At 33.6% G+C, this 25,208-nt stretch overlaps 1 protein-coding gene across 2 annotated transcripts in view; it reads right to left on the bottom strand.

The window, feature by feature from the left end:
* Positions 1 to 25,208, bottom strand: part of Atet (ABC transporter expressed in trachea) — a 60,875-nt gene that overhangs the window by 21,763 nt on the left and 13,904 nt on the right. The window contains exons 1-2 of one of the 2 annotated variants that reach the window (XM_068776792.1): positions 15,305 to 15,360; positions 5,991 to 6,166 (exon numbers count right to left, since the gene is read on the bottom strand). In XM_068776792.1, coding sequence (XP_068632893.1) covers positions 5,991 to 6,166; positions 15,305 to 15,337 — 209 coding nt within the window. In that variant the 5' untranslated portion in view covers positions 15,338 to 15,360. Of the gene's footprint in view, positions 1 to 5,990; positions 6,167 to 15,304; positions 15,361 to 25,208 lie in introns of those variants that run through there. The other variant, XM_068776793.1, reaches the window with a different exon arrangement.

Here is a 25,208-nt window from a genome sequence, read left to right as displayed (position 1 = left end):
TCCGGTAATGAACGGAGGTATATTAAGGTTTTCACGTGGTTACGTCTTTTGGATGCGAATCGGGAGCAGTGTCTGTGTAAGTGATCAAAAGTCTGTACTAAGGAGTCGTCACATGATGATGATTATACGAGCAATTTTTTTATAACAACAAATCGTTTCCTAACATCTTTATCATGAACTTATTCTTGAAATAGAGTAATATGTCTTATTGCAGAGCCTGTGCTAAAAACAATTTTCTTGGATTTATAAAAAAAAATAATTTATCCCGTCATTTTCTGCTTTGTTATAAATTTATATACATTCACCTACGAATGAGTGAGACACTATATGGACCATAATAGGGGATATAGTTCAGTTATATTCCTTAGATTAAGCTCATGGATTTTTCTTTTTGAGCCAATGAACGCCCATTGCATGGTATAAGCTTCCCCCAAAGTTCTACACGATGACCGGTCCTGCCCTGCCCGCATCCAACGGCTTCCTCAACCTTAACTATGTCGTCGGTCTACCTGGGGTGGTCTATCCACGCTGTGTCTACTAGCTCGTGGTCGCCACTGGAAAACCTTTTAGCCGCAGTGGCCATCGATTGAACGAGCGATATGCCCCACCCACTACCACTTCAGATGAGCAATTCTTCGAGCAACGAATCTGGGTTTCTCTGCGGATCTCCTCATTTCTGATATGATCTCGCAGCGAATCTTATACCTATCTCTCTATCCATTGCTCTCTGGGTTACCTTGAGCCTTACGCGACCAGTCGAAAGAGACCACGTCTCGGACCCTTATATCATCAGCATTGGATATATACATAGATGTATGGATACCACTATTTGTCAATGTACTAGAATTTCGTCTTTGAAACTTGTCTTTAATTAACTGTTAATTCAATTATATAACTTTCAGATCTGCGACGCATGAGCTATATTGAAATGTATACGGAGTCCAAATGGAAAAACTACCAAAAAATATATATATGAGAACAGTAGTAACTTAGCAGTAGAGAACTGAGACTTGGGATCGTAGGTCGCAACTTCGTTTCCCGATATACAATCTTATATAACTTACACTTTGTGCATTAATTATATAGGATTGCCACTACTCACAAATAACTTCACATGGTATAGGCAGCAGCTCTGCGTACCATAATACCACACCGCGATCGCCAACTCGCCTATCAAGCGTACCGATTATAATAGTATATCTCACCATAGATATCTTTGAGAGAAGCTTATATTTTAAAGCAGTGATTCCCAAAGTGGTCTATATCGACCACTAAGGGTCTATGACAACCTGCAAGGGGTCTACGTCAGCGAAAAAAAATGGGGGTCCATGAAATGAAAATGGGGGTCAACGATAGTGGATTTCAACACATACACTGATAGTACCTATTTACTTACATCATACTATCTTATAAAATCAAAACAGATTGAATTACGGCCAAATGATGATAATTTATTATTAAAGCATCAGGTTCATCCTTCTCACTAAAAATATTGACTTATTGCTTATGTTATTTTATTAATAGTTTATTTTATGTTTATTTAATGTTACGTATATTTTACATAACAGATACTAAATTTTATTTTGAGTAGTTTTAATTTAAATTCAATTAATAAGTGTATAAATTAACATGTGTTTTACTTTAAGTTTTTAACACTAAACTTCACTACAGTTAGAAATTTACAGGAAATCAATATCAGGTAAGTAGGGGGTCTACCCAACACGAAAAAACATGGCAAGGGGTCTACGACACAAAAAAGTTTGGGGAACTCTGTCTTAGAGTGATCCTCTAACCAACGTATTGCAAGAGAAATATACTCACTCCTACCTTCTTTACTGTGTGGACGGCAAAGTGTAAGAACAATCGAACAAATAGATTGCACGGTATACAATTCAATACAAGTTCAACGAACGATACATAAATTTACGATACAAGCAAAAATAGTTTCTATAAAATATATTTGAATAGAATATTGAGCGAAAGTGGCGTATAGGATTAGATTGACTTGAAACCTTTTGAATAGACGTTATAACTGGCTCAAGGACTATCTATTTCGAAGCATAGACAACTAAAATAACAGAGCGTTTAGAATAAAAATAGTGGCATATTCATAAACGTCTGGTTGAAATATATTTATAATAGTTGATGGTTTTAGACTAAATTATTTTTCTGGTTGGCTACGTTGGATAAAATTTAGCTAAACACGCACTATTGACTAAGAAAGGGACTAATATATAGCTACTTCCGCTGTGCAGCAGTAGTCGTGCAATGAAATGCACCGCCCGCCAGCCCGCTGATAAATGCGCGTGCGGTAAACAATGCGAAACACAACCATTACATCAAGGATTTGTTTTGAATTTTTTAAAGTCCTTCTATTCATAAACCATTATCCTTAATTATTTATTTTTGAAAAAAGGATTACTCTGTGTGAGTTTATTACTCTGTACAAGACTATTCGTGATTTAAATGCATTTGGATTTCCTTGTACGTTCGAGACTGATTCAGCTAATAGAACTACGAGAATTATTTTTACACAACACCGGATACCTGTTAAGCTGTGAAACATAGGTTAAGGTAAGCAAATTGTTTATTACTAAAATATGCGATTAAAAAGTTATTTTTAGACCAAAAAACAACCTATAGATTGTTGGTATAATTTTAATATAATATACCAGGGGTGGCCAAACTGCGGTTCGCGAGCCACATGCGGCTCTTTGAACGATTATTTTTGGCTCCGATCGATTGTCGAATTTCAATATTTAAATTTATATAACCTATGTCACCTCCTGGGAAATCGAAACAAATTACTGGCGTGAATAATTATTATTATTCCATCACAATACTAGCGAAATCCAAACACCGATCATAATTAACTAACCGGCATCTTAAGTATTATCAGGAGTGCTGTCATATACGTGTGCCATTATATCTAACTTCAATACACATATTTTGTACTTTTGTTTATATAGTTTCAATAAATAAAATTTTTGTATAAAAAACATTCTTTTGCGTGTTTTAAATGCGTATTTAATTGCGAGTCGCAAAAAATTCAAATTTCGAAATATGTCTCGTACTATCAAAGTGCTTGGTCACACCTGTAGTATAGTATCTTAAAATTCAACATTTGTGTTGAATAATATATGGTTGCTTAAATAGATTTGAATAGGTGAATGTATACGTCATATATCCGTTAAAATCATTGCAGATTTTACACCAATTTCCAACATCCTATATAAAGTCATCGCTCTAATACTGTATTAAAATGCGACAGGCACTAACTTTTGGCAATACTATCTAGGTACAGATAGTAAACCATTATTAATTAAACGGTTTTTATTTAGTTCGACCCGCACGGAATTTATTTGTTTATTTATTTGGGTCAAAATTAGAAATTAAAATTTAAGCACCTTCTCGTTGTCAGATTGATCTAAAATTTAGTACACACATTTAATTTAGATGACAATACAATTCAATAAAATCAATAACATTATAAATTTAGGATGGCCGCCGATACAAAATGGCGGATTACATATTTTTCCTTAACCCCCTCAATATGGGTATCAAATGAAAGGGCTACACTAGTAAAACACGATGATTATGTCAAAATTTAAAATTCAAGATGGACGCCGTTCCAATATGGCGGACTAAGTACATATTTTTCCACAACCACCACAATATGGGTATCAAATAAAACCGTTTAAAAAACTGTTACCGTTTAACTTAAAAGTTTTTTTACCGATTTTTTTTTAATATGTATTAATAGAAAATTTGATAAACGGTTTTTCTTATTACATTATCATTACGTTATTAATTATTTTTAAAACCAAAAGCTACATAATGGTTATCGTTTCTGCATATGGGATATACAAAAACCGCTGTTCGGCAGGTGGATTGGCAATCGCAGTGTGGTATTATGGTACGCAGAGGACGATGCTGCCAATCCTCAGGAAACTCATTTGTGAGTTGTGGTAATCCTGTTATATGTACTGCAACCGCTGCACAGCCTGAGAATGGCAACGTGGAGTCGGGATGAGAAAGTGCTTGCATCGAACATAATTTTAAAATCTAGACATTGTTAGGGTGTCATTTAAATAGATTAAGAGAGTTAGTTAACACTGTAACATGCAAAAACGTGGACAAAAAAAAATAATTTTTTTACATAAGTGTAAAAATAAAGACACTAATATCTGTGAAATATATAAGATACTGAGAATCAAACACACGACATATGATCGCAAGTGTTAGTCTCTTTTTTTATGGCCCCTGCCATTGGGGGCCCCTCGTACCCCTAATTTTTGGGATCAGGGACTTTATAATAATTTTTTTTTCAGTTTTTACTTTATTTATCACTCTCTTTCACGCGTCACAATGTCTTTCATTCTTTACTTTTGTCCTTCACAATATCTTTCGTTTTGCTCTTTTATACCTTCTTTCTTTCCTCGCCTTTCTTCCATCATCTTCTTACTCTAAGGTGGCTAGGTACATTTTATTTACTTTTATTCTTTAATTTTATCTTACATTTATTTTACTTTCTTAATTCTTTATTACACATTTCTTTTTCTATTTCTTATTATTAGTTAACAATTTATTTTGTGCAGAGTTTATTAAGTACCTTATTCTATACAGTTTTATTTCTTTCAACCGTATCACTCGCCACCTTACGAGCGAAAGATAGGAATGATATTATTAGTCTCTACCGTGGGACTACCGTTCCTCATTGTATTTAGGGGTGTTTTATTATATATACATAGAGATGTAAATATAAAAGTACTGCGAAATATAATTAAAACAAATTTGCCATGGCAACTAAGCTGAAATGGCAGCAATACACAGCTTTTGTGCGAATTACTATTAAAATATACACATGCGTTATACAAGCATTTGACGTTTTTATATTATCTATTTAGTTTCATACAAACACCATTCCCATACGCGTAACGGTCATCTATATAACCCATATTAATAATTCTAAAATCAAATTCATTCGGTAGCGAAATTTTAATCTTATCCCATACGAGATAAGAGAGCTTATCGTTTGCTAATCGTACGAAATGATTAACGACTTCCTTGAACTCCAGCACTGCCTAAACAGTTAATTTGCTGCATTGCATTACGCGATTGTGCGTGTGACGTAAATCGTTCGAATTTTAAATTCTGACCGATCTGTAACGGTACGCTGTTTCCCGTTCGATTTTCGAATTGAACTTTTACTTTCTTGATATAAATAAATCGAAAGGGCTCCTTGAGATACTCGTTTACCTTTAAATTCCTTTATAAAAATAAATGACAAATAATAATTTAAAAAAAATTACAATCAATTTTATATTTGGAATTAAATGCAATAACGTGTTTTTGATAATGACACTATAAAGCAAGTATATTCTAAAAAGCTTTATTAACTTTTATAGTCTCATCTTTTTTTTTTCTTTTTTTTTGACCCCTTTTTCGGACTTTTTCGAGTTTGTCTTTCCGCCTATTTTATTATTGAGATAGGAAAGTATTTAATGGAATCAGGCGTTACCTCACGGAAGCCCATTCTAAGTAAGAAAAGGACCAATATTTAGCCTCTCACTCTCTCCTCTCCACAGAGTCTCTGTGTTTGGCACTAATCGGTGTAACATAACTCCTGAAGATGCCCCGTGGAGGGGTGAAACACGTGTTGAGTAATTTGGCGGTGGCGGTTGTGTGATTCGCATTGTTTGCCGCATACGCATTTATCAGCGGGTTGGCGGGCGGTGCATTTCATTGCACGACTACCACTGCATGTGCGGAAGTGGCTAAATATTGGTCCTTTTCTTACTTAGATAGGAAAGTATTTAACAAATTGTTTTTTATCATTCTCTTCACTTGTCCTTCACAAGTATTGTCTTACTTAGAATTCATATAACACTTTCATAATTTTACATACACATTATACATATATTTATAAATGTATATATATAATATATGACTTCTTTGTTCAAGTTGTAAAAGGAGAGGATGGTACTCACCCCAGGAGCTGTCCGTTGTTGAGTTGCTCCGGCGACTTCACTGTGGAGAAAGTGACTTTGTCGCTTAGCTCGCCGCGACTGCCGCGGCCTATCAGCGGCAAGTGGATCTGGGTGCTCTTTGACTCCATCTTCAGCCCCGGCGTCATCGCACACTGACCATCCTGGGATAGTTTGCCCTGGAAGTGAAGTGAGAATGTAAACTTACTTGACCACGACAACTATTGAATGTACAAAGAATTGGATACAATTTCCTTTCATATATTGCCTTAGCTGGACCACCTGCCACCCAGCGACCATCAGTACTGTGGCGCTATATGCCCACTGCGACTTCAACCTGTCAATCCGCTGAGCGATGTCCGGTCCTTTTTTTTTTGGCCCCCACTATTGGGGACCTTACCTTCCATCCCTATGGGGGTGGTGGCAAGGATTTCATTTATTTATAAATATTTTTTACTTTCCTTATTTTCTTTTATTTCCATTCTTTTCTTTAATTTCTCACAATATCTATCTTACTACATTTTACATTTCAATTTAGTTTTCTCTTCCGCTCTTATATAACCTTTCATTCATCCTCAATTACTGCAGTTTAGTTTATTTATACAATTGTACAAATATAAATATACATATATATATATGTATATATATATGTGTGTGTGTGTGTATTTGTACAATTGTTTTGTTAAATTTGTACACTTTATATATATATATATATATATATATATATATATATATATACATATAGTGCTTACGCAGAATTTTTTTTTTTGATACATCGTGTCCAAAATATAATAATAAAGTAGGTAAAAGAGTTTTGAATATTCTGATTGTGTGTGTGTGTGTCTATTACAAGTTTTTTGCTTAATTATTAAACTTATCATTTGTTCCTGTTCATTGCTGTCTTGGCTACCGTTCTACAGAAGTTGAGGAAGGTTTCTCTTCCTTCTTCCTCTTTCATGATGGAGGTGATAATTGCCACCTCGACCTTTTTCCCTAGCAGTCGCGCTATCGACGCTTAGCGATGTCAACTACTGAACAGATTCGATGTCATAGATAATTCTCAAATATAATCCTTTCTATAACTTGTTGAGCTTAAACCAATAAGTTCCAGAGGTACTTTGTTTTATTTCTAAACCCAAACCTTTTCTCAGTAATCCCACATATAATCGATGATTTGCTTTATGTTTGAAGATATGAATAATACAAAAAGAACTTAACTATGCTTTGGCATGTTAGTTTGTTTTTGCACGCCAGGGGTCAGGTTGTATTCGATTCACGACCGTAGCTAATACTTCGATAAATAAAATATATTTTCGATATAAATCTTCAAATTAACATATTATTTTTTAACAGTGCCTATGTTTTCTATAATCATCTATATGTATATTACGAGTATAAGTGTATTCATATTAACGTCATTTTATCCTATAGACATACAATACAAGATATAGGCCACCACCAAAGATATATATTTATGGATATACCAGAATAACTATGTTTTTCAGGCGGTTCGATGTATATCATCTTTCTGAAATTTTGCATAAAAGTGCGAATTATATAAAATTGTTTCCCGTGAATCGAACTGCGATCTACTATTGCATGTCTTAGTCATTTACCTCTGAGCTACCACTGCTAACGATATATAACTATTATTAAAAACAAAAATATTATTTATGAATATTGACAATCCTATATAATTAATGTGGAATGATATATCAAGGGAAGGTAGTAGTGGAAACATTTGATTTAAACCATGATTTATAATTAAACAAGAACATACATTCATCGTACCTGGCAAATCTGACTAGCCCCCGGGACTTCCCCTGTCAATTTCAACCCTTATATATCCTTCTATCGTAATGTTGCAATATAATCATTTTTCTCACACATTTATAATTAAAACAATATATGCCATAATGCAAAATAAAGAGGAGAGAAAATGCTTCCTCGGCTACTGCCAAGAGGTAAATAAAAATGCTTTAAATAAAAATATAACGATATAGATGATTCAGATATTGTAAGAAATTATATTGTAAAGAAAGCACCAAAATAGTAAAAATAGTTAAAGAATTATTTAATTTGTAAAATAAAAATGGGTAATAAATAAAATGGTGGGAAATTGTAATAAATAAAATAAAATTGTACACTAGAATTAGTATGTAGTGGCTCAGGATGGACGTAAGGATAACAGAATGGAAGTGAAAGACTGGGAAAACTGTACAAAAAAAGAAGAAGAAGAAAGAGGGATTATAAGAAACATGAAAAAAAAGAATAAAAATAAATAAAGTGTGTAAATATATTAATAAAAAATTAAAAGTCCCTGTCTCACACAAGATGGGCGAACAATAGGTCCCTCATAAAGAGGGGCTTATATGTAAAAAAAATTAAAACAATATATTAATTGAAAATGAGTTACACATTCATCTCTTTTATACTTTTGTATATATTATTAATCACCCTGTATATATGTATAGAAGAACGGTAGTGAGTTGTTCATTAAAGAGAAGCGGTTCTAATCTAGTCACGTAACAATACGTGTAATATAAGCTGTAAACATGAATCGATAGAAACCATACAAAAGGTTCCGCTTGCTGTCGGCTTGTTAACACGCATTCCCGATTGCAATGAAGCTTGACAATGGCGAGGTGATCTATATTTAGTACGCTCGTATTTTCACCCGGCTTTACCTGTTTTACTCTAGTGTTTTTAATTTAAGGCAGGCTATTGTTCTAGATAAAATAAATGTCAATAAATTCTGATGTAAGAGTTAAAAAAATCAGGCTTCTTATTTATTTTTATACTCGTATAAACGAATATTTAAATGGCTAGAATCTTTGGCGATGATGTCACCTGATTATTTTGATTTAATTAGGCTACATCTGATAAAATATACATGTATAAATCTGTGTTAAGCTTTATTAAAAATAGGTGTTGTTGTGGAGTTTCTTTCTGCTTCTTCTCCACAACTATAACACCTTGCGAAGCAGAGTAGAGTCAAAAATGAAATAGATTAAATATAAGTAATAAGTTGACGATCAATAAAAGTTCTGATAAAAGTCTCTATGTTGAATAAATGAATTTCATCTTTTAGTAAAAACTCTTTGGTTGTTTTAAAAATTTATAACTTGGGAGTATTCAAGACGAGAGTGAATAGGTTTCTTCTAGGCAAGGTTGTAACATCGTAGACCTCGTCATCACTTAGCATCAGACAAGACAGAGGTCAAATGCACTGCTTTAAAACAATAAATAAATATTATTTCAAACGTAGAAATCTAAGTTAAAATGTTTTCCTGGCATTTCGTTTTGTTTTTTTTTTGTCGTAATAACTTGACATTTTTTAAACTTCATTAACAAAAAAAGAGTAATTTGCCCGCAAATTACGAATAAAAGTAGATTTTATAATTATTTAATATTTTAATTAATTTTAAATACCTGATTTTAATTTTGGATAGAACATAGTGAGTTTCATTTTGTTGCATGGTGCACTTTGATGCACGACTACCACTGCATGTGCGGAAGTGGCTAAATATTGGTCCTTTTCTTACATAGGATGGACTTCCGCGAGGTAACGCCTGATTCCATTAAATATATAACATACTGATTGTTATACAAAATGGTCCGCGTTACAATATTAAAAATGTAAATATTGATTAAAACAAAATCTAAAATATTTCTAATCGAGTTAATGTTTATTCGTACTTTTTAACAGTCAATTACTTTTTTTATAAAATGTTCAGTTTTGTCAATTCCATCAGCTCTCAATGCTGACCTGCTGAGAAGAGTCGACCAGAAACTCAAAACGGTTTCGATTTTTAAATTATATTTAAGTATTTTTAATGTGTACATTATAATATCAATGAGACAATTAACGAAGTTCCACACATTTCGATCAACTAAACATTCCCGAATGTTATTATAAGATATATTTAATAACATACATTAATTTATAGGTTTATAAATAAAAAATACATTTACAAAACTTTTAAATTAAACGGTTTTTTGATACCCATATTGTGGTGGTTGTGGATAAATATGTACCTAGTCCGCCATATTGGAACAGCGTCCATCTAGAATTTTAAATTTCGACATAATCATCGTGTTTTACTAATGTAGCCCTTTCATTTGATTTTATTGATTTTATTGAGGGGGTTAAGGAAAAATATGTAATACGCCATTTTGTATCGGCGGTCATCTTAGATTTATAATGTTATTGATTTTATTATATTGTATTGGCATCTAAATTAAATGTGTTTACCAAATTTCAGATCAATCTGACAACGGGAAGGTGCTTAAATTTCAATTTCTAATTTTGACCCAAATAAACAAATTCTGTACGGGTCGAACTAAATAAAACCGTTTAATAAGAAAAAGTCATAAATTATGAGGAGATCCTATATATATCATAATTAAATAAAGTCTGTTGGTATCGCAGTCAAACAACATGATTAAAAAGTTTTTTCATGATTTATTTCAAAAGCTCGGTTAGCAACTAGGTATGGATCCGGTGCACTTCTAAACCTCGGGTTAACGTTCCGTCTAGAGTTTTTTTAAATCTTTTTTTAAAAAACAAACCGATGGTTTATTTTTATACACCGTCCTTGGTATTTGTGGCCAGTATAAATTTTGTTACGAAATATAACCGAGACATTTGAATGTATTTTATGTGTGTCATGTTCTTAAGTGGTGACCACGTGCTGTTAGAAGCGGCGTGGATAGGTCCCCCCTTTTTTTGGTTTCGGGGGGGAAATCTTCCGGACGTTCAAAATGACCCGCCTCTGGGGGAAGGACAGGGGTATATTCTCACTACTCTTACACAATTCTCTTCAAAATACAGCCTGAAATACCAAGGCATAGTTTCCGAACATTAGTTTTCTATTTTCTCAAAAACTATATACAATCAAAAAAAATATTATCGTTTCAGCCTATAGACGCCCACTGCTGGGCATAGGACACCCACAAAGATATCTATGGTGGAATATACCATATATACAACGGGTATCTTGTAGCACGCAGAAGACGCTGCTGCAATTGCTTTTTACAGATAAAATAGTCATATGATATCCTTATTTCCTCGATTCACTTTTATTATATAAATATAAAGATTATTTGAGCAGCGGTATCCCAGCGGTGGAGAAGTGAGACTTGCGATCGTGGCTCGCGGATTCGATTCCCGGGACACAAACTTATATAATTCAAATTCTGTATTTAATTTTATAGGATTTCCACTGCTCAAAAACAATTTTTCAGAGGATTACTTCTATACTCCCTCTCTCTTTCTCTTGCTATAATACCACGCTTCAATAGCCAACCCGCCTGCCAAGCGTGGCGATTATGATATATCACTTATAGATATCTCTAGGAGTGACTGATACTGACACTTTCAGTGGACGTGATGTACTAAAATTTTACTGCATATATAACTTGAATAGTTATACAGAGGTACCCAAAAACACTATACATCTACTTGGATAGTTTTTGGCATAATTAAGTTGCCAGGGTCAAGGTTAAGTTACGTAGTACATGACGTCATCAACTGTCTAACGTTCGGAGGCTTTCATATATCGAAATTAAAACTGGTTGTGTATGTGTGAAGTAATACACATACAAGAGTATATGTGAAGGTTGACAAAACGCAGGTTAATTTATGGATCTCTCTTTAACATTGCCGATTAGTTAATAATGCCTTTAAAGATACATTAATAAAGAGAGAAACGTGCGTAAAAGAAACTGTATTTTGTTATCAAATGCTTTTTGATTGTTGATATTTATAGCTTTACTGTGAAACGATCAAGCTTAACTAAACAAGAGAGATTTACGGGTGTATTAGTTCGATAGTCCGTGAAGTATTTAATGGGATTAGGCGTTACCTTGCGGAAGTCCATCCTAAGTAAGAAAAGGACCAATATTTAGCCACTTCCGCTCATGCAGTGGTAGTCGTGCAACAAAGTGCACCGCCCGCCAGCCCACTGCCAAATGCGCATGCGGCAAACAATGCGAACTACACAACTGCCACCGTCAAATCACTCAACACGTGTTTCACCCCTCCACGGGGCATCTTCAGGAGTTATGTTACACCGATATATATATATATTGAGAGAGAAAGAGAGAGGTATAACAGCTTAATCTTCCTCTGAAGATTTAGGCCTGTCATGAGCAAACATCAAAAGCATTAACGGCATTACTTTAAGTTTAATTAGGTATTTATTTATTTAAATACACCAGCAGTACAAGTTAAATATATTAAAAGTTAATACAGTAAAATAATGTTTTTATGTGTTCCTTTATAGATGAAACAACATTAAAAATTACCTATATACAACATTGTAGAATGATCAGACAGCATCAAATTAAAAAAAAAATTGAAGAGAATAGTGATCGCACGTAAGAAGAAACATCTGGTATACGATTTTATACACCAAAATAGTTCTTAATTTGAAAATATTTCCGCCGGCGTGCAATTTTCTTTAAGTTTGTACTAAAATATACTTAATTGAAATTAAAAATCTGTTATGGATACAGTTCAACTATAAAAATGATTTATTGTTGCACTGTATAGTTGCTCAAACATTCTATTATAAAAACTACACATTCGTGAGATAGCACAGTGTAACCCAAGGTTCGTCTGATAATAGGTAGGGAAGTCTGGTAGATGAAGTTGACACCTAATGTATTATATGAAAGTTCCCTTAAACATGCTACTCGAGCCGTCAGCCCCGAGAACCGTACTTAACTCCTTTGTCTACAAAGCTATGGACCTAGCACGGGCAAAGTTAATCCATGGAATTGTAAGTCACTCAATCTATATTTAATTTCTATTTATAAAAACTATTGGTTAGTGTCATACAGGTGGATTGAAAAGTACTCGGCCTAACACAGATCCATTCAATTCTAAAAATCAAATCTAGCCACATTATTTAGTTCAGTTCAGACTAGTTCATTGTGTGAAGTTCGAAACGTGTGCGATAATTAGTTGTGATTTTATAAATTTATTAACAAAGTAATCGGACATAATTTCCGCGAATGGAGCAAATCGAGCAGCGTGCCGTCATTAAGTACCTCCATAAGAAGGGGCTATCATCAAAAGCCATCCATGATGACATGGTCAGTACATTAGGCGATTGTGCTCTGTCATATTCATCCGTCAAAAAATGGATAGCAGAATTTAAGCGTGGTAGAGAGAGTGTGAAAGATGAACCCCGCTCTGGAAGGCCTTTGACGTCAACTACTGACGAAAATATTAAAAAAGTTCTTGATTTAATAATCGCAGATTAAAAATTAGAGAGATAGCCGAGATTATAGGCATCTCTTATGAACGAACTCAAAACATCATTGTCAACGAGTTTGGTTTCCACAAGGTGTCTGCGAGGTGGGTTCATTAATAATAAATTAAATTATAATTTAGTAAAATCATTTGAATCAATAAAGAAAATTCTAGAAGTCATGCAGAATGATATTGATTAGAACAATACTTAATTAATATTATCTATTCTTATCCATTAGGCTTAGTATTTCGAAAGAAATTTATCGTAAATATTATTGAAATTTTGTAACTAGTCGTAGACTTTGTACTGTTAGAAGTTGGCCTGTCATATTGTGATAGAAAAGATATATTAATGTAACATATTTCGGAGTAATTAATCCTTCACAATCAATATATAGTGTAATATATTCAATAAAAGGTTGTATGAAAAATAATAAATAACTTAATGATAATAAATTAAGAAAAACCGTTTTTCAAAATTCGAATTACTACGTCCCTGAAGGTTTTATTCTGGCATCAATCAATTGCCTGTAACATTGTAATAGAAAAAAAATAATGCGACACGTTTTGATTACTTTATGTAATAAATTTGAAATAAACATATTAATTTCGTGATCGATGTATGCTGTCAGAAACTTTTATGTTAGCTTACGTTACGCTTTTACGTTTTATTTTTTAAATTCTAATGTTTGTATTTTTTTAAGTACTTTCTAATAACTGTTTGGAAAGAAAAAAGGATGAATGAAATTGCTTAAGTCGTTCTCAAGTTATGGTTTTACAGTTATATTATTAATGGCTAAATATTAACTATTTTATATTTTTCCTATTTAATAAATAATAAATACTACAATAATTTAATTTTTAACTAATATCGAATTAATGATCTTGTAAAAGCATTTGTTTTGAAAAGTAAACAAAGAAGTTTTACCGTCTTAATTTACACTAAAAGTTTTATTTATCTTATTAAAATGTATACATATTAAAATTATTAAAAATGTAATGTTATAGGTAAATAACCTTTTCAAGATATATATATTAATAAATAACATAACCATGACAAAGTAATGTTCTTCGTAATAAAATGAATAAAAAAGTTCTTTAACGTTAAAATAAATAAAACTATTGAAAACTTTGCAAATGACACATTATTTCTTTTCTGTATATCTTTTTTTGTTTCGATTAAAATTAATGTGTTTAGTTTCCTTTTTAAATTAAAGTTAAAAATATGCATAGTATTATTGTACTACTAGCTGATCCCGCAAACGTTGTTTTGCAAAAAACAATTGATATTTTAATTTACAAATAAAAAATAAGGGTTAATCGTAGAGGGGTGAAAATTTATGGTTGTATGTATTCTTGTATGCTGTATCATAAAAAAATAAAAACAAAAAATTTCGTTAAAAAAATAAAAATAATTTTTTTAGTGTGAACAACCTTTATCACTTAGGGGTATAGAAAATAGATAGTAGCCGATTCTCAGACCTACTGAATACGCATATTAAATTTGGTAAAAATCAGTCAAGCCGTTTCAGAGGAGTTCAAGTTCGAACACCGTGACAAGAGAATTTTATATATTAGATAACTATTGTTATAAATTTTTATTCAACTTCGAACGAAAATACTAAACGCCGTCAAAGAAAAAATACCGGAATAAATTCATGTGAATACTCGAAGGAAAAAGCGAGAAATATAACAGAAAAATTCTCTGTAAACTGGTGAAGGTTTTAGACCTGTCAAGAGCTTATTCATCACCTTGTTTCTGGAATAGGCTTCCAAAGCATCTTTAAATGGATTATTTCATATTCGGTTATGAGGGAAGAGAATATTGGTAAGTAAAAGTGGACTAATGCATTCCAAATGAAGCCTAATAAATCATCTACATAGCTATGATACGCATGGTATATTCATGAATTTTTTTGAAAGTATGTCTCTAATAGCGATGCTTGTTTCATCTTATTTTTAGTCAGGGCAGCGCGTGGCAGGTCATTGTACCATTTGGAGGCCTATGACTTGCAGTGGATGTATGAGCTGATATGATGATAAGAACAGTTCTCACCTGCACCCAACCGCCGGTGACGGATGCCAACATTTCTCCTAACCAACACGTCAACCACTCACAAGATGTACCAACGTACTGTAACTAATTGATCACGACGAACTTATCATTGCTTACGTGTAATAACATAGCAACTAGAGGATTTTGATTGCGTGGATTAACAAAAGATACCGAATTGATTTTATTGATAATCACTTTACGCGAAACTGCCTCGAATTGCGTCTGGAAATATTTTATTTATACGACGATAGCTCATTTGTCAGCAAAACGCTTATGAAATGCGACAAGCCTATACCTTGCTACAGGTATCTATTGACAGAAAAGGATAAGAAATAGAAAGTCTTCAAGCAAATACAGATAGTAAACAATAATAAACTTTAATACATAGTAAAACAAGATTTGAAAACGCTTGAAACGAAGTCAGTAACTTACGGCATTAATAGCGTTTTCAAAAACCCTGCTTATGACTTGTAGCAGGCGTTTGTGGGCATTTTAAACGCCAACTGCCTCACCTAAGCACCACGGATAACTTACGAAGTCCATGTCCAGAGACTTCTCAATATCTTAACTATGTCTTAGGTCTATCTAATAGGGAGTCATTGTAAAAATAAAGAAAAGACAAACATAACCAAAATGTAAATTAGCATAGCTGTAATATTAAGAACTGAGATGAAGAATGAGAGAAGACGGAAGAAAGGAATGTAATAAATGATAAAGAGTGGAAGACATTGTGATGTGTGGCAGTAGAGAGAACGAATGATAATGTGACGTATGATAGAAGAAATAAATTAAGAGTGTCAATGACTTATTGTAGATATTAAAAACCTTAACCTTACCCATGTTAGGGGAACACGAGAGGCCTCCAATAAAAGGGGACCAAAAAAAAATAGGGAGCCTATACACAAAACATCCACCTATTCTTAGTCGCCACTTGAACCTTTCGGACCTAAATCCAGCACGATCGATATGCCTAGTCCACTGCCACTATGAACAAGTAATTAATTCTTCGAGCAACGTCTGAGATTTTTTTCCTTCGGATCTCCTCGTTTTTGATTCGATCTAAAATCCGAAGATAGCTCTCTCCATTGCTATATTGCTTGTCGCATTAAAATAAAAAAATAAGGTAATATATTTCAAAGCGATCTTTATACAGTGGTGGGATATAGGTTTAATGCTTTTTGCAGACAAATGATCTATACATCCACCTCTTTCAGGTTGAAAACAATCTGTGACCTTGAATCAAGAAAAATATATTTAAACGAACAGCCGCATAACGTACAAGACATCGGTGGTATAAATAGGAACGGTATATCACCAGTATTGCAGCATCTTGACACGGTTTCCGACCCTTCGCGCCGCTTCAAGACACCCTTACAGTGTCTCACGTCGTTCGTATTAAGCCCCTTACACGTGCCTGTCTGTACTAGAAGTACAGGGCCTGTAGTCTATTTTTAGTATTCACTTTTTATATCCGGTGGTAATGTTCAATTTATTTTTACCTCACTAATTATACAAGGCGATTTATTTTAGGTGTAAAAACTTTGAAACAGGTGAATGATTTGTCAGCATAAAATTTTAAGGTGTGTTAAACCTATTTTAAATCATCTTGTATTAATCATTAATGTAAAATCTTACATCAAAGATCTACACGATGACTATTCCAAAATATGTAACCTATTTTTTTATCAAAAATGATTTTTACCATTACATATTATCACTATATTATCATTACATTATTTATTTTTTTAAACCGCTATTTTTAAGATTAAATTGTACATTATATACATTGACAGCAAATAAGCTATGTGCTCATCACTTTAAGGCTCTTACATATATTACTAAAATCCAAATCGATGCAAATTCAAAATATTTTTTATTCATATAGGCTATTATATACACATAAATTATCGGCATTATTGTCCCTAAATGAAGCTACCACCTGTTCGGAAGACAGTTCTGTTAAAAAGAGCCAACGGGAAACTGAACAGTTGCTCTTTACATAATATTTTTATAAAGAGCGCGACAATACCCTTCCTGAACATCAACAACATTTAACTCCACGCATTAATACCAGTATAGTATTCTTGGATTGAACAATATACATTTTTTCAATCACTTGTAAAGGCCAACGGTATTCTTTGGTATTAGAAATAATATTTACAACAATATATACACAGGCACATAAACCATTTCGAAATGTATGCATTTTTAAAGTATTCTTTGGTATTTTTTTTAAAAAAAGGTGCTTTTTGTTGCTAGCTTCATATGTCTACTCGTATATAGCTTTATCAGCCACTTAATAATGTCCTAACCTAATGTATCGTCTTTTTTATCCTTTATAAGCAGAGGTCTAAGATGCTATATGCTTGCCTAGAAATAACCTAAACACTCTTGTCTTGAACACTCTAAGAGTTATAATTGGCTAGAAAAAACTTACTTCGGTAGGTTGCTACACTCGGCTGTTCGCACTATAAAAGTATTAGCAAAACGCTTAGTGCGGGTGGAAGGAATTTCAACGGTGTACGGATGTGAATCCGTGCATCTTGTTGAGTAATGGAAGAAGTCGTATTAGTCAAAGAAGCATTGATTTCTTGTTTGAAGGGTAAACTTCGAGGTTCATTGCGGGCCTTTCCGCAAACATATAGAATGAACGTCGAGGTGAAGAAGCAATGCTTGTCATGTGTGAATAAGCTGTTGTCTCCTAAACCCTGCTCCAGCTGTTGCAAACCCCACTGCGTCTGATAACACTGATCTTAACTGGGCATGTTTTTTTACGCTGGTCAGGTACTGCTCCAGTGTAAGACAGTAGCATCCAGGACCACCCACCAGATTCACATGTGCCTCTTCGAAATCGAAGATATCATGATTCTTTTTGAATTTTTTGAGCTGGGTTCACTAGATTAAAATCAACCCTGAACAAAAAATAAACATAATCTTACGGAAATCAACCCTGAGGTTTTTTTATTATTTATTATACACCTTTACCCTAAAACGACAGAGATCTTATAGTACTTTATGCAGTTTCTTTTTTCTTTCTCAATTTTCTACTTACTACATCAAATAACTTAACTGGCTAAGTTTAGACACGTAAGTTATTGCTAGTCATTCGTTTCTGCAACCTTGAAGAGCTTTGGAATCAAACTTATCTAAATTTAATGTGCTTTAATGTAGGTAGATAAGCAAATGCAAGAATGATTTAAACAAAAACCAAGTAGAAAAAAACGTAACGGACCAACCTTGAACGCTAACGCAGAACATATTATCAGCCAGCCAGTGATGTGTTCCGATAAATAATAATTAATATTAATATGATTGTATAGTATCGTTAATTACAAGCATGAATTTGTAATTAGCTGATATTGAGTTTTTTTTAACCACGTCTTCTAACACGTTCCGTGTTACGGCAGTTTTTGAAAATTTTCCATTCAGGCCACGAGGGGCGTATACGACCCACACTTTAATACTATACTTTAATTTTATACTCATCTCTAGCTCGTGTAGCGCCCGTGTGCAATGAAACCCTGGCGCCCCCTAAGCCTGCCCCCTCCCCGCGGCTATAACTATTAACTTTGCCGTCGTAACAAAAACTTTTTTCATATAGCATAGGTATAGCTTACAGTATGGTATTAGTTACGGCCTTTCTTCTTATGCAACTGCCGCCACCGCGCTGATTGGCCGCTTCTGTCATATCATTGTTGTACCATGATGGTCCAAGACGATGCTCTTAGCTGTCTTAGGGAGCGTCGTGGTGCCTCCTGAGACAGCGGCGCCCGTGTGCATTGCACACCCTGCACTATAGGTTAGGCCGCCCCTGCGTTTACTTTACTCCGTTTCAATACTGCAATGCTATAATTAACAACTTGTCAACTTAATGCTTTGTTGTCGCTGTATTTTTTATCATACCTCGTACATATGTATATATATATGAATGGGGAGATCCGTTGTAGAACCAAGATACAATAGCTCACAGAATAGCTTGTCTGAAATGGCAGTGAGTGGGGAACATCTCTCGTGCAACCGATGGCCGTTGGGGCCGAAAGGTCCTCGAGTGGCGACCACGAGTTGGTAAACCCGCATTTGGTAGACCGAAGACATAGCGTGGACATAGGTGGACTATGCCTCCCTGCCTGCATCGAATGTCCATCGACAGAAATTATCATATGTATATATATATATATATTATACGTTAATACTCATCACGATATCTATGTAACCATAAAGCCTAGAGGTTTGAAATTTGGAAGAAATTTCCCTTTTACCGAAAAGAGGTCAAGTTAGATAGGATTTTACTTAATTCCACCCAAAACGTCCTTGAGAGAGCATTTGTTTAGTTTTATATATATATATATATATATATATATATGTATATATATATATTAATATATATATATATATATCGTGATGAGTCTTAACATAAGAAAAGTAATATATATGTATATATATATATATATATATTTATATATTAATATATATATTACTTTTCCTATGTTAAGACTCATCACGATATTTATGTAACCATAGAGCCAAAAGGTTTGAAATTTAGTAGAAATTTCCTTTTTACCGAAAACAGGTCAAGTTAGATTGGATTTCACTTAATTCTACCCAAATTGTCCCTGAGAGAGCATTTGTTCAGATTTATATACATATATATATATATATATATATATATATATATATGAACTATGCGTACCCTCTAGATTACTCGTCGCTGTCCTTGTGAAATCCCTCAGAATATAATTAAGTACATCTTTTTCATATCTGTAGTAACGTAAGCGATAAAAAATTATTAATAATCCGATAACAACAATGTACGTTATCGGAATTTCAAAACGCTGCGTATTGCCGGTTTAACGGTTTACGTAATTTTGATCTTGTCCTTCGATCGCTTTGTCATATCGTTTCGTCGGATCGACAAGTATCAAATTTAAGCGGTCGAGTATACTCGGTGATAATTAATGCTATTCTCACATGTAGCGATTCCCACCAAGATCGTACGTGACTCCCTTTCCCCTCCCTATTATTTTGCCTACATTCGCCTTATTTTATTTACGTTTTTCTTGAATTATCGACTCATTACTTTTTATTACGTTTATCACAATCTTTCTACATAGCCTAAGAACTATTTAATGGAATCAGGCGGGAGGAGGTGGCATATAAATAACAAGCGGCAACGGACTGAGCTCACTTTGTGTTTGGCACTAATCGGTGTAACATAACTCCTGAAGATGCCCCGTGGAGGAGTGAAACACGTGTTGAGTAGTTTGGCGGTGGCGGTTGTGTGATTCGCATTGTTTGCCGCATACGCATTTATCGGCGGGCTAGCGGGCGGTGCATTTTATTGCATGACTACCACTGCATGTGCGGAAGTGGCTAAATATTGGTCTTTTCTTACATAGCCTAAAAATTCTTCTAGCATCGCATCATTGACATAGTTAAGGTTGTAGACTTCTCTTGCGAGAGACCGATCATCGCAGCGACCTATGAGCGAGGCTTAGACCTTATAGTGGGAGTATATAAGCTGATATGATTTTACATCTACCCACATAGATCGTCTACAAAAAACAGATCGCTAAATCCTGCATCTAATTTCTTCCGAACTATATATTGTCTGCCCACTTTGAGGGTAAACGTCGTTCACTACCCTCTACGACCGATTATCTCCACTCACCTAAATTCTTTAACCCTTAATAGCCTGATTTACGAAAGTAATTTTTTTTAATATTACTATATTTTCTTGAGGGTCTAGATGAAGGGAAAAACAGATTTTTTTTTAATTTCGTTGGAAAGAATATTATACAACAGTAAAATTCGTACAGCCAACCTATAAAAAAACTAATAGTAATGTGAACATTCGGTTTAAAAGATTGGTATCAAAATTGAAACTCTAAGTTATTAAGGGTTAATAATTCCTAGTGTATGATCAATCTGTCTGATCAATAATAATGACATTTCAAGATTATTATTATTTAAGACGTAAGACGCCTACTGCTAGATATATGCTTTCAATATAGATTTTCTATAAGATCGGTAAAAAGCAGCCTACAGTCAACGTCTTACGATGACCTCAAGAAGGTCATCTGTACACCATGAGAACGTGCTATACTGCTCCGGTCAGTTCGTTTTCATTGCCATATGTCTCCATAATATAACTAAAATAATTATATTTCTTACGAAAGTACATATGAACTTAATATCGAGGATTCGAAATGCGTGACTCGATATATACTGTTCTATATTCAAACAATTGTCTATATAGAACCTACTACCTTTTACTTTCTAGTACCATCGTGGTACACGGTGACGTAACAACCATTCACCTCTGTTACTTGACTGCCATAAGGCAGATCGATAAGCGACCTAGACTTTAACATAATTATTTTAGACAATTAAATAACCTATATTACTGTTCTATACGTGCAACGAGAATTTATAATGGAGAAGTCTACTAGAAAAATGCCTTATACATAGATTTTCAATCTTATATTCAAATTCAACTTAGAGATTAGGAAGTGATCACACGAACCGTAGTTTTAAAAACTGGACATCTTTAGGGCGTAATCAAAGACAAATAAAACACCATTGATTTAAATAAATCATTATAATTTAAGTTAGTAAATAGACTAAGATAGTTAGTAAACAGCAGTGCAGCACTTCACAAGGTTCTAGTACTAAGCAACCTAGGCTCCTAAGCAGAAGTACAAAAGTCCGTATCTACAAAACCGTAATACGACCAATATTGATGTATGGCTGTGAAGCTTGGACGCTAACTTTGAAAGAATAACAAAAACTGCTAGTGACGGAACGCAAAATCATGCGGAAGATCTTGGGACCAGCGAGAAATCAAGACGGATCTTGGAGCCTCCGAAAGAATGCCGAAATTGAGACTTTAGTAGCACAGCCAAATGTCATTGGCGAATATAAAGCTCAACGAATCCGTTGGCTTGGTCACTTGGAGCGAATGGGATCGGATCGGAGCGTGAAGGTAGCGTACCTGGAAAAACCGAGGGGTCGAAGACCAGCGGGTAGACCCAGGTATCGCTGGATCGATCGCGTTGAGGCAGACTTGCGCGAATTGAATGTCAACCAATGGCAGACGATGGCGCAAGATAGAGGAAAGTGGATGTCTCTCGCTTCGGAGGCCAAGACCCACTTTGGGTCACTGAGCCAGCGGAGTAGTAGTAGTATAAATATACATATATATATATATATATATATATATATATATATATATATATGTGTGTGTCTTGTTTATTTCTTTCAAACTACATTACACTGCCACCTTTGATATTGTTGGTAATGCTTGATCAATTCAGTCGTAACCTATGGTTTCTTTTATTCATATTATAATCAACGTGATGATCATTTATGGTAACAACTTGTGTATGTCATTCCATATGCCGAATTGAACTACCCCCATATCGGCATCTTTCATCTTAGAATTACGAGGTATCTGAACGTGCCATTAAGCGTATGACATTTTTAAAAAACAGTTTCAAAAAAATGAACCAACATAATATAAACAAATAAACCATAGTCTTTGATCCCTGTTTAGTAATGTTTTTATTTGTTTTTTTCATTGATTAACTATAAATCAATATGTGTTCTCAGTGAGATAGTTATAAGGTAACAACTGTAATTAATTTTATATTTCTAGGCTTCTAAGTTTGTACTTTCTTACTGCCTTTTGTTACTGTCTATAATAAAGTAAAGTAAAGACATCCTCTGCTGAATATAAAAGACTTTCCGATTTCCAAGAAGACCAGTTTTATTATTAATTATCACATTTGCGGCCTCTTATACCCCCTGTTTTATTTTATGAGAGGGACTTTTTCTTCCGAAATATTTTCGTCATAACTTGTTTTATTAGCATCACCATCACATTTTGCATTTACTTAACATACATGTATCGCCTCCCAACCTTCGCCATATTTCTCACGCACTATTTCGCACGGGTTCGAAGCGGCTTACACCCAGTGGCTATCGATGACCTCGGGGCTGACGCTGCACTTGCCGATCACTGTCCGTCACTCCAGAACCTTAAAACTCCAGCGACTGTTATGCACGCTTTGTGAATTTACCAGATGTTAAATATACAGTTAACGCCTTTTAATTACAAAAAACGGTTGATTAATTTTTATTTATTTTTTAATTTAATATTCGGTCATAAAACACAGGCACGATACGAATGTCCCACACAGATCGATAATAAAGCTGACGTTTATAAATAACTTAGCCGTAGTGGCTGCCAAAAAAATATGTAGCACTCATGCCAAGTTCTACTTGAATCGCACCTCGAGATCAAACCTTTCAAGAATGGATTATAATTAAATATTAATTATAACAATTTGGACGTAGACATAAGCGTAAATGTCATCACGAATATAGATACACGGACAGACATGCACCTAGACGTAGACATAGATGGATAATACATAGATTTAAACAGAGAAACATAGCCAGATATATAGACTAGTTAATAAATAAAAATAAAATATTAAACCAGAGTAATAAATAATATACCTAAGCTGTGATATATGAAATGTTAATTGTGTGAAATAAATACTAAAGAAACTAATAAGAGTTTAGAATAAATAAATTATAGAATTCTTGAACTCTGGGCGAAGAAAATGATGTAATATACGAAAGGAAAGTATAGAAAGAAAAGTGACAGGAAAATGTAAAAGAAAAATGACTAAAGATGAACATGGAAATTAATTTAAATTATGTAAACAATTACAATGTAAATAAGGATATGTAAAAACGGAAGAACCGCACAGACATCAACAAAGACAACTCGACAACGATGCGATTTATATTGAATAATAAAAACGTACGACCATATATTACGAAACAATTAAATGGATTGAATTGTTAAAACTAACATCGCACTAACATAAAAGAAGTATCTCTGTGAAAAAGAAAGATTAGTGGACCTGATTGTAACGATATTTAAACCAGATATAAAAGTTTGTCGTTCTAGTTGTTCTATAATGTTTTTTTTTTTTTAATGATTGACAAAATTTACTTGTTTGCATTCTTATAGGCATATCATTGATTTTAAACGCTATAGAATTATCAATCTTTTTAGCGTTTACTTCTATTCTACATTTGTAGTTTTGAAGTCTCTTAAACAACCTTTGCAAATCAAGCCTTGTTGACTGGATTTCGGCGCCAATTACATAACTTTAATAAAGTAGTTTAATAAAAATACATGAAAATGAGACAAACATTTAGATGAAATATTATTAACATTTTAGATTGATTGGAAACAACTTCTTTTTTGCAATAATTTTTTAATCTTTTTTATGGCTCTCTCTATTGGAAACCTCTGGTTCAATTCCTGTCTTAGGTAAGCAGGGACAATATTTAAAAAAAAATTCAAAGACGATTTTATTCCTTCACACATCTTTCTTAATTATTCCCTTCTATACTTTATTTTCCTTTCTTACATCGCCCTCTATAGTTTGCCTTTATGTCCAGACTACTATTTTCACATTTTTAATTTCGTTTTATTTTTATTCATTTACTTTTTTATAAAACTATTACATATTCTAATTTTTGATAAACATTTTTCTTTTACTTTATAAATTCATTATCACATAAACAATATTTTACATAACCTTGTCCAAAAAATTGTTATATATATACTATGGGTTTTCTTTATAGAGATATGTTTGGGGTTGACCTAGTCCTTGCAGTGAGCTATTGACTTAAACGAAGTAATAATGAGTTACGGAGGCTAAAGAGAGACAGGTCGCTTGAAACACTTATATGTAAGATTATTCAGAATTGTTTTTATTTGTTGAAAAGTAATATCTGTTGTACACCTCTGATCCTTTACGACATTGAACGTATGTGACATTTAAAGGCAAAGTTAACAGAACTTGAATAATTCAATAATTTA

The sequence above is a fragment of the Battus philenor genome, unplaced genomic scaffold (assembly GCF_028537555.1).
Source record: "Battus philenor isolate CCGP_79_NKW_IND1 unplaced genomic scaffold, ilBatPhil1.0.hap1 SCAF_12, whole genome shotgun sequence".
NCBI lineage: Eukaryota > Metazoa > Arthropoda > Insecta > Lepidoptera > Papilionidae > Battus > Battus philenor.
The sequence above is the reverse complement of the archived record's forward strand: the minus strand, read 5'-3'. Positions and strand labels throughout refer to the sequence as shown.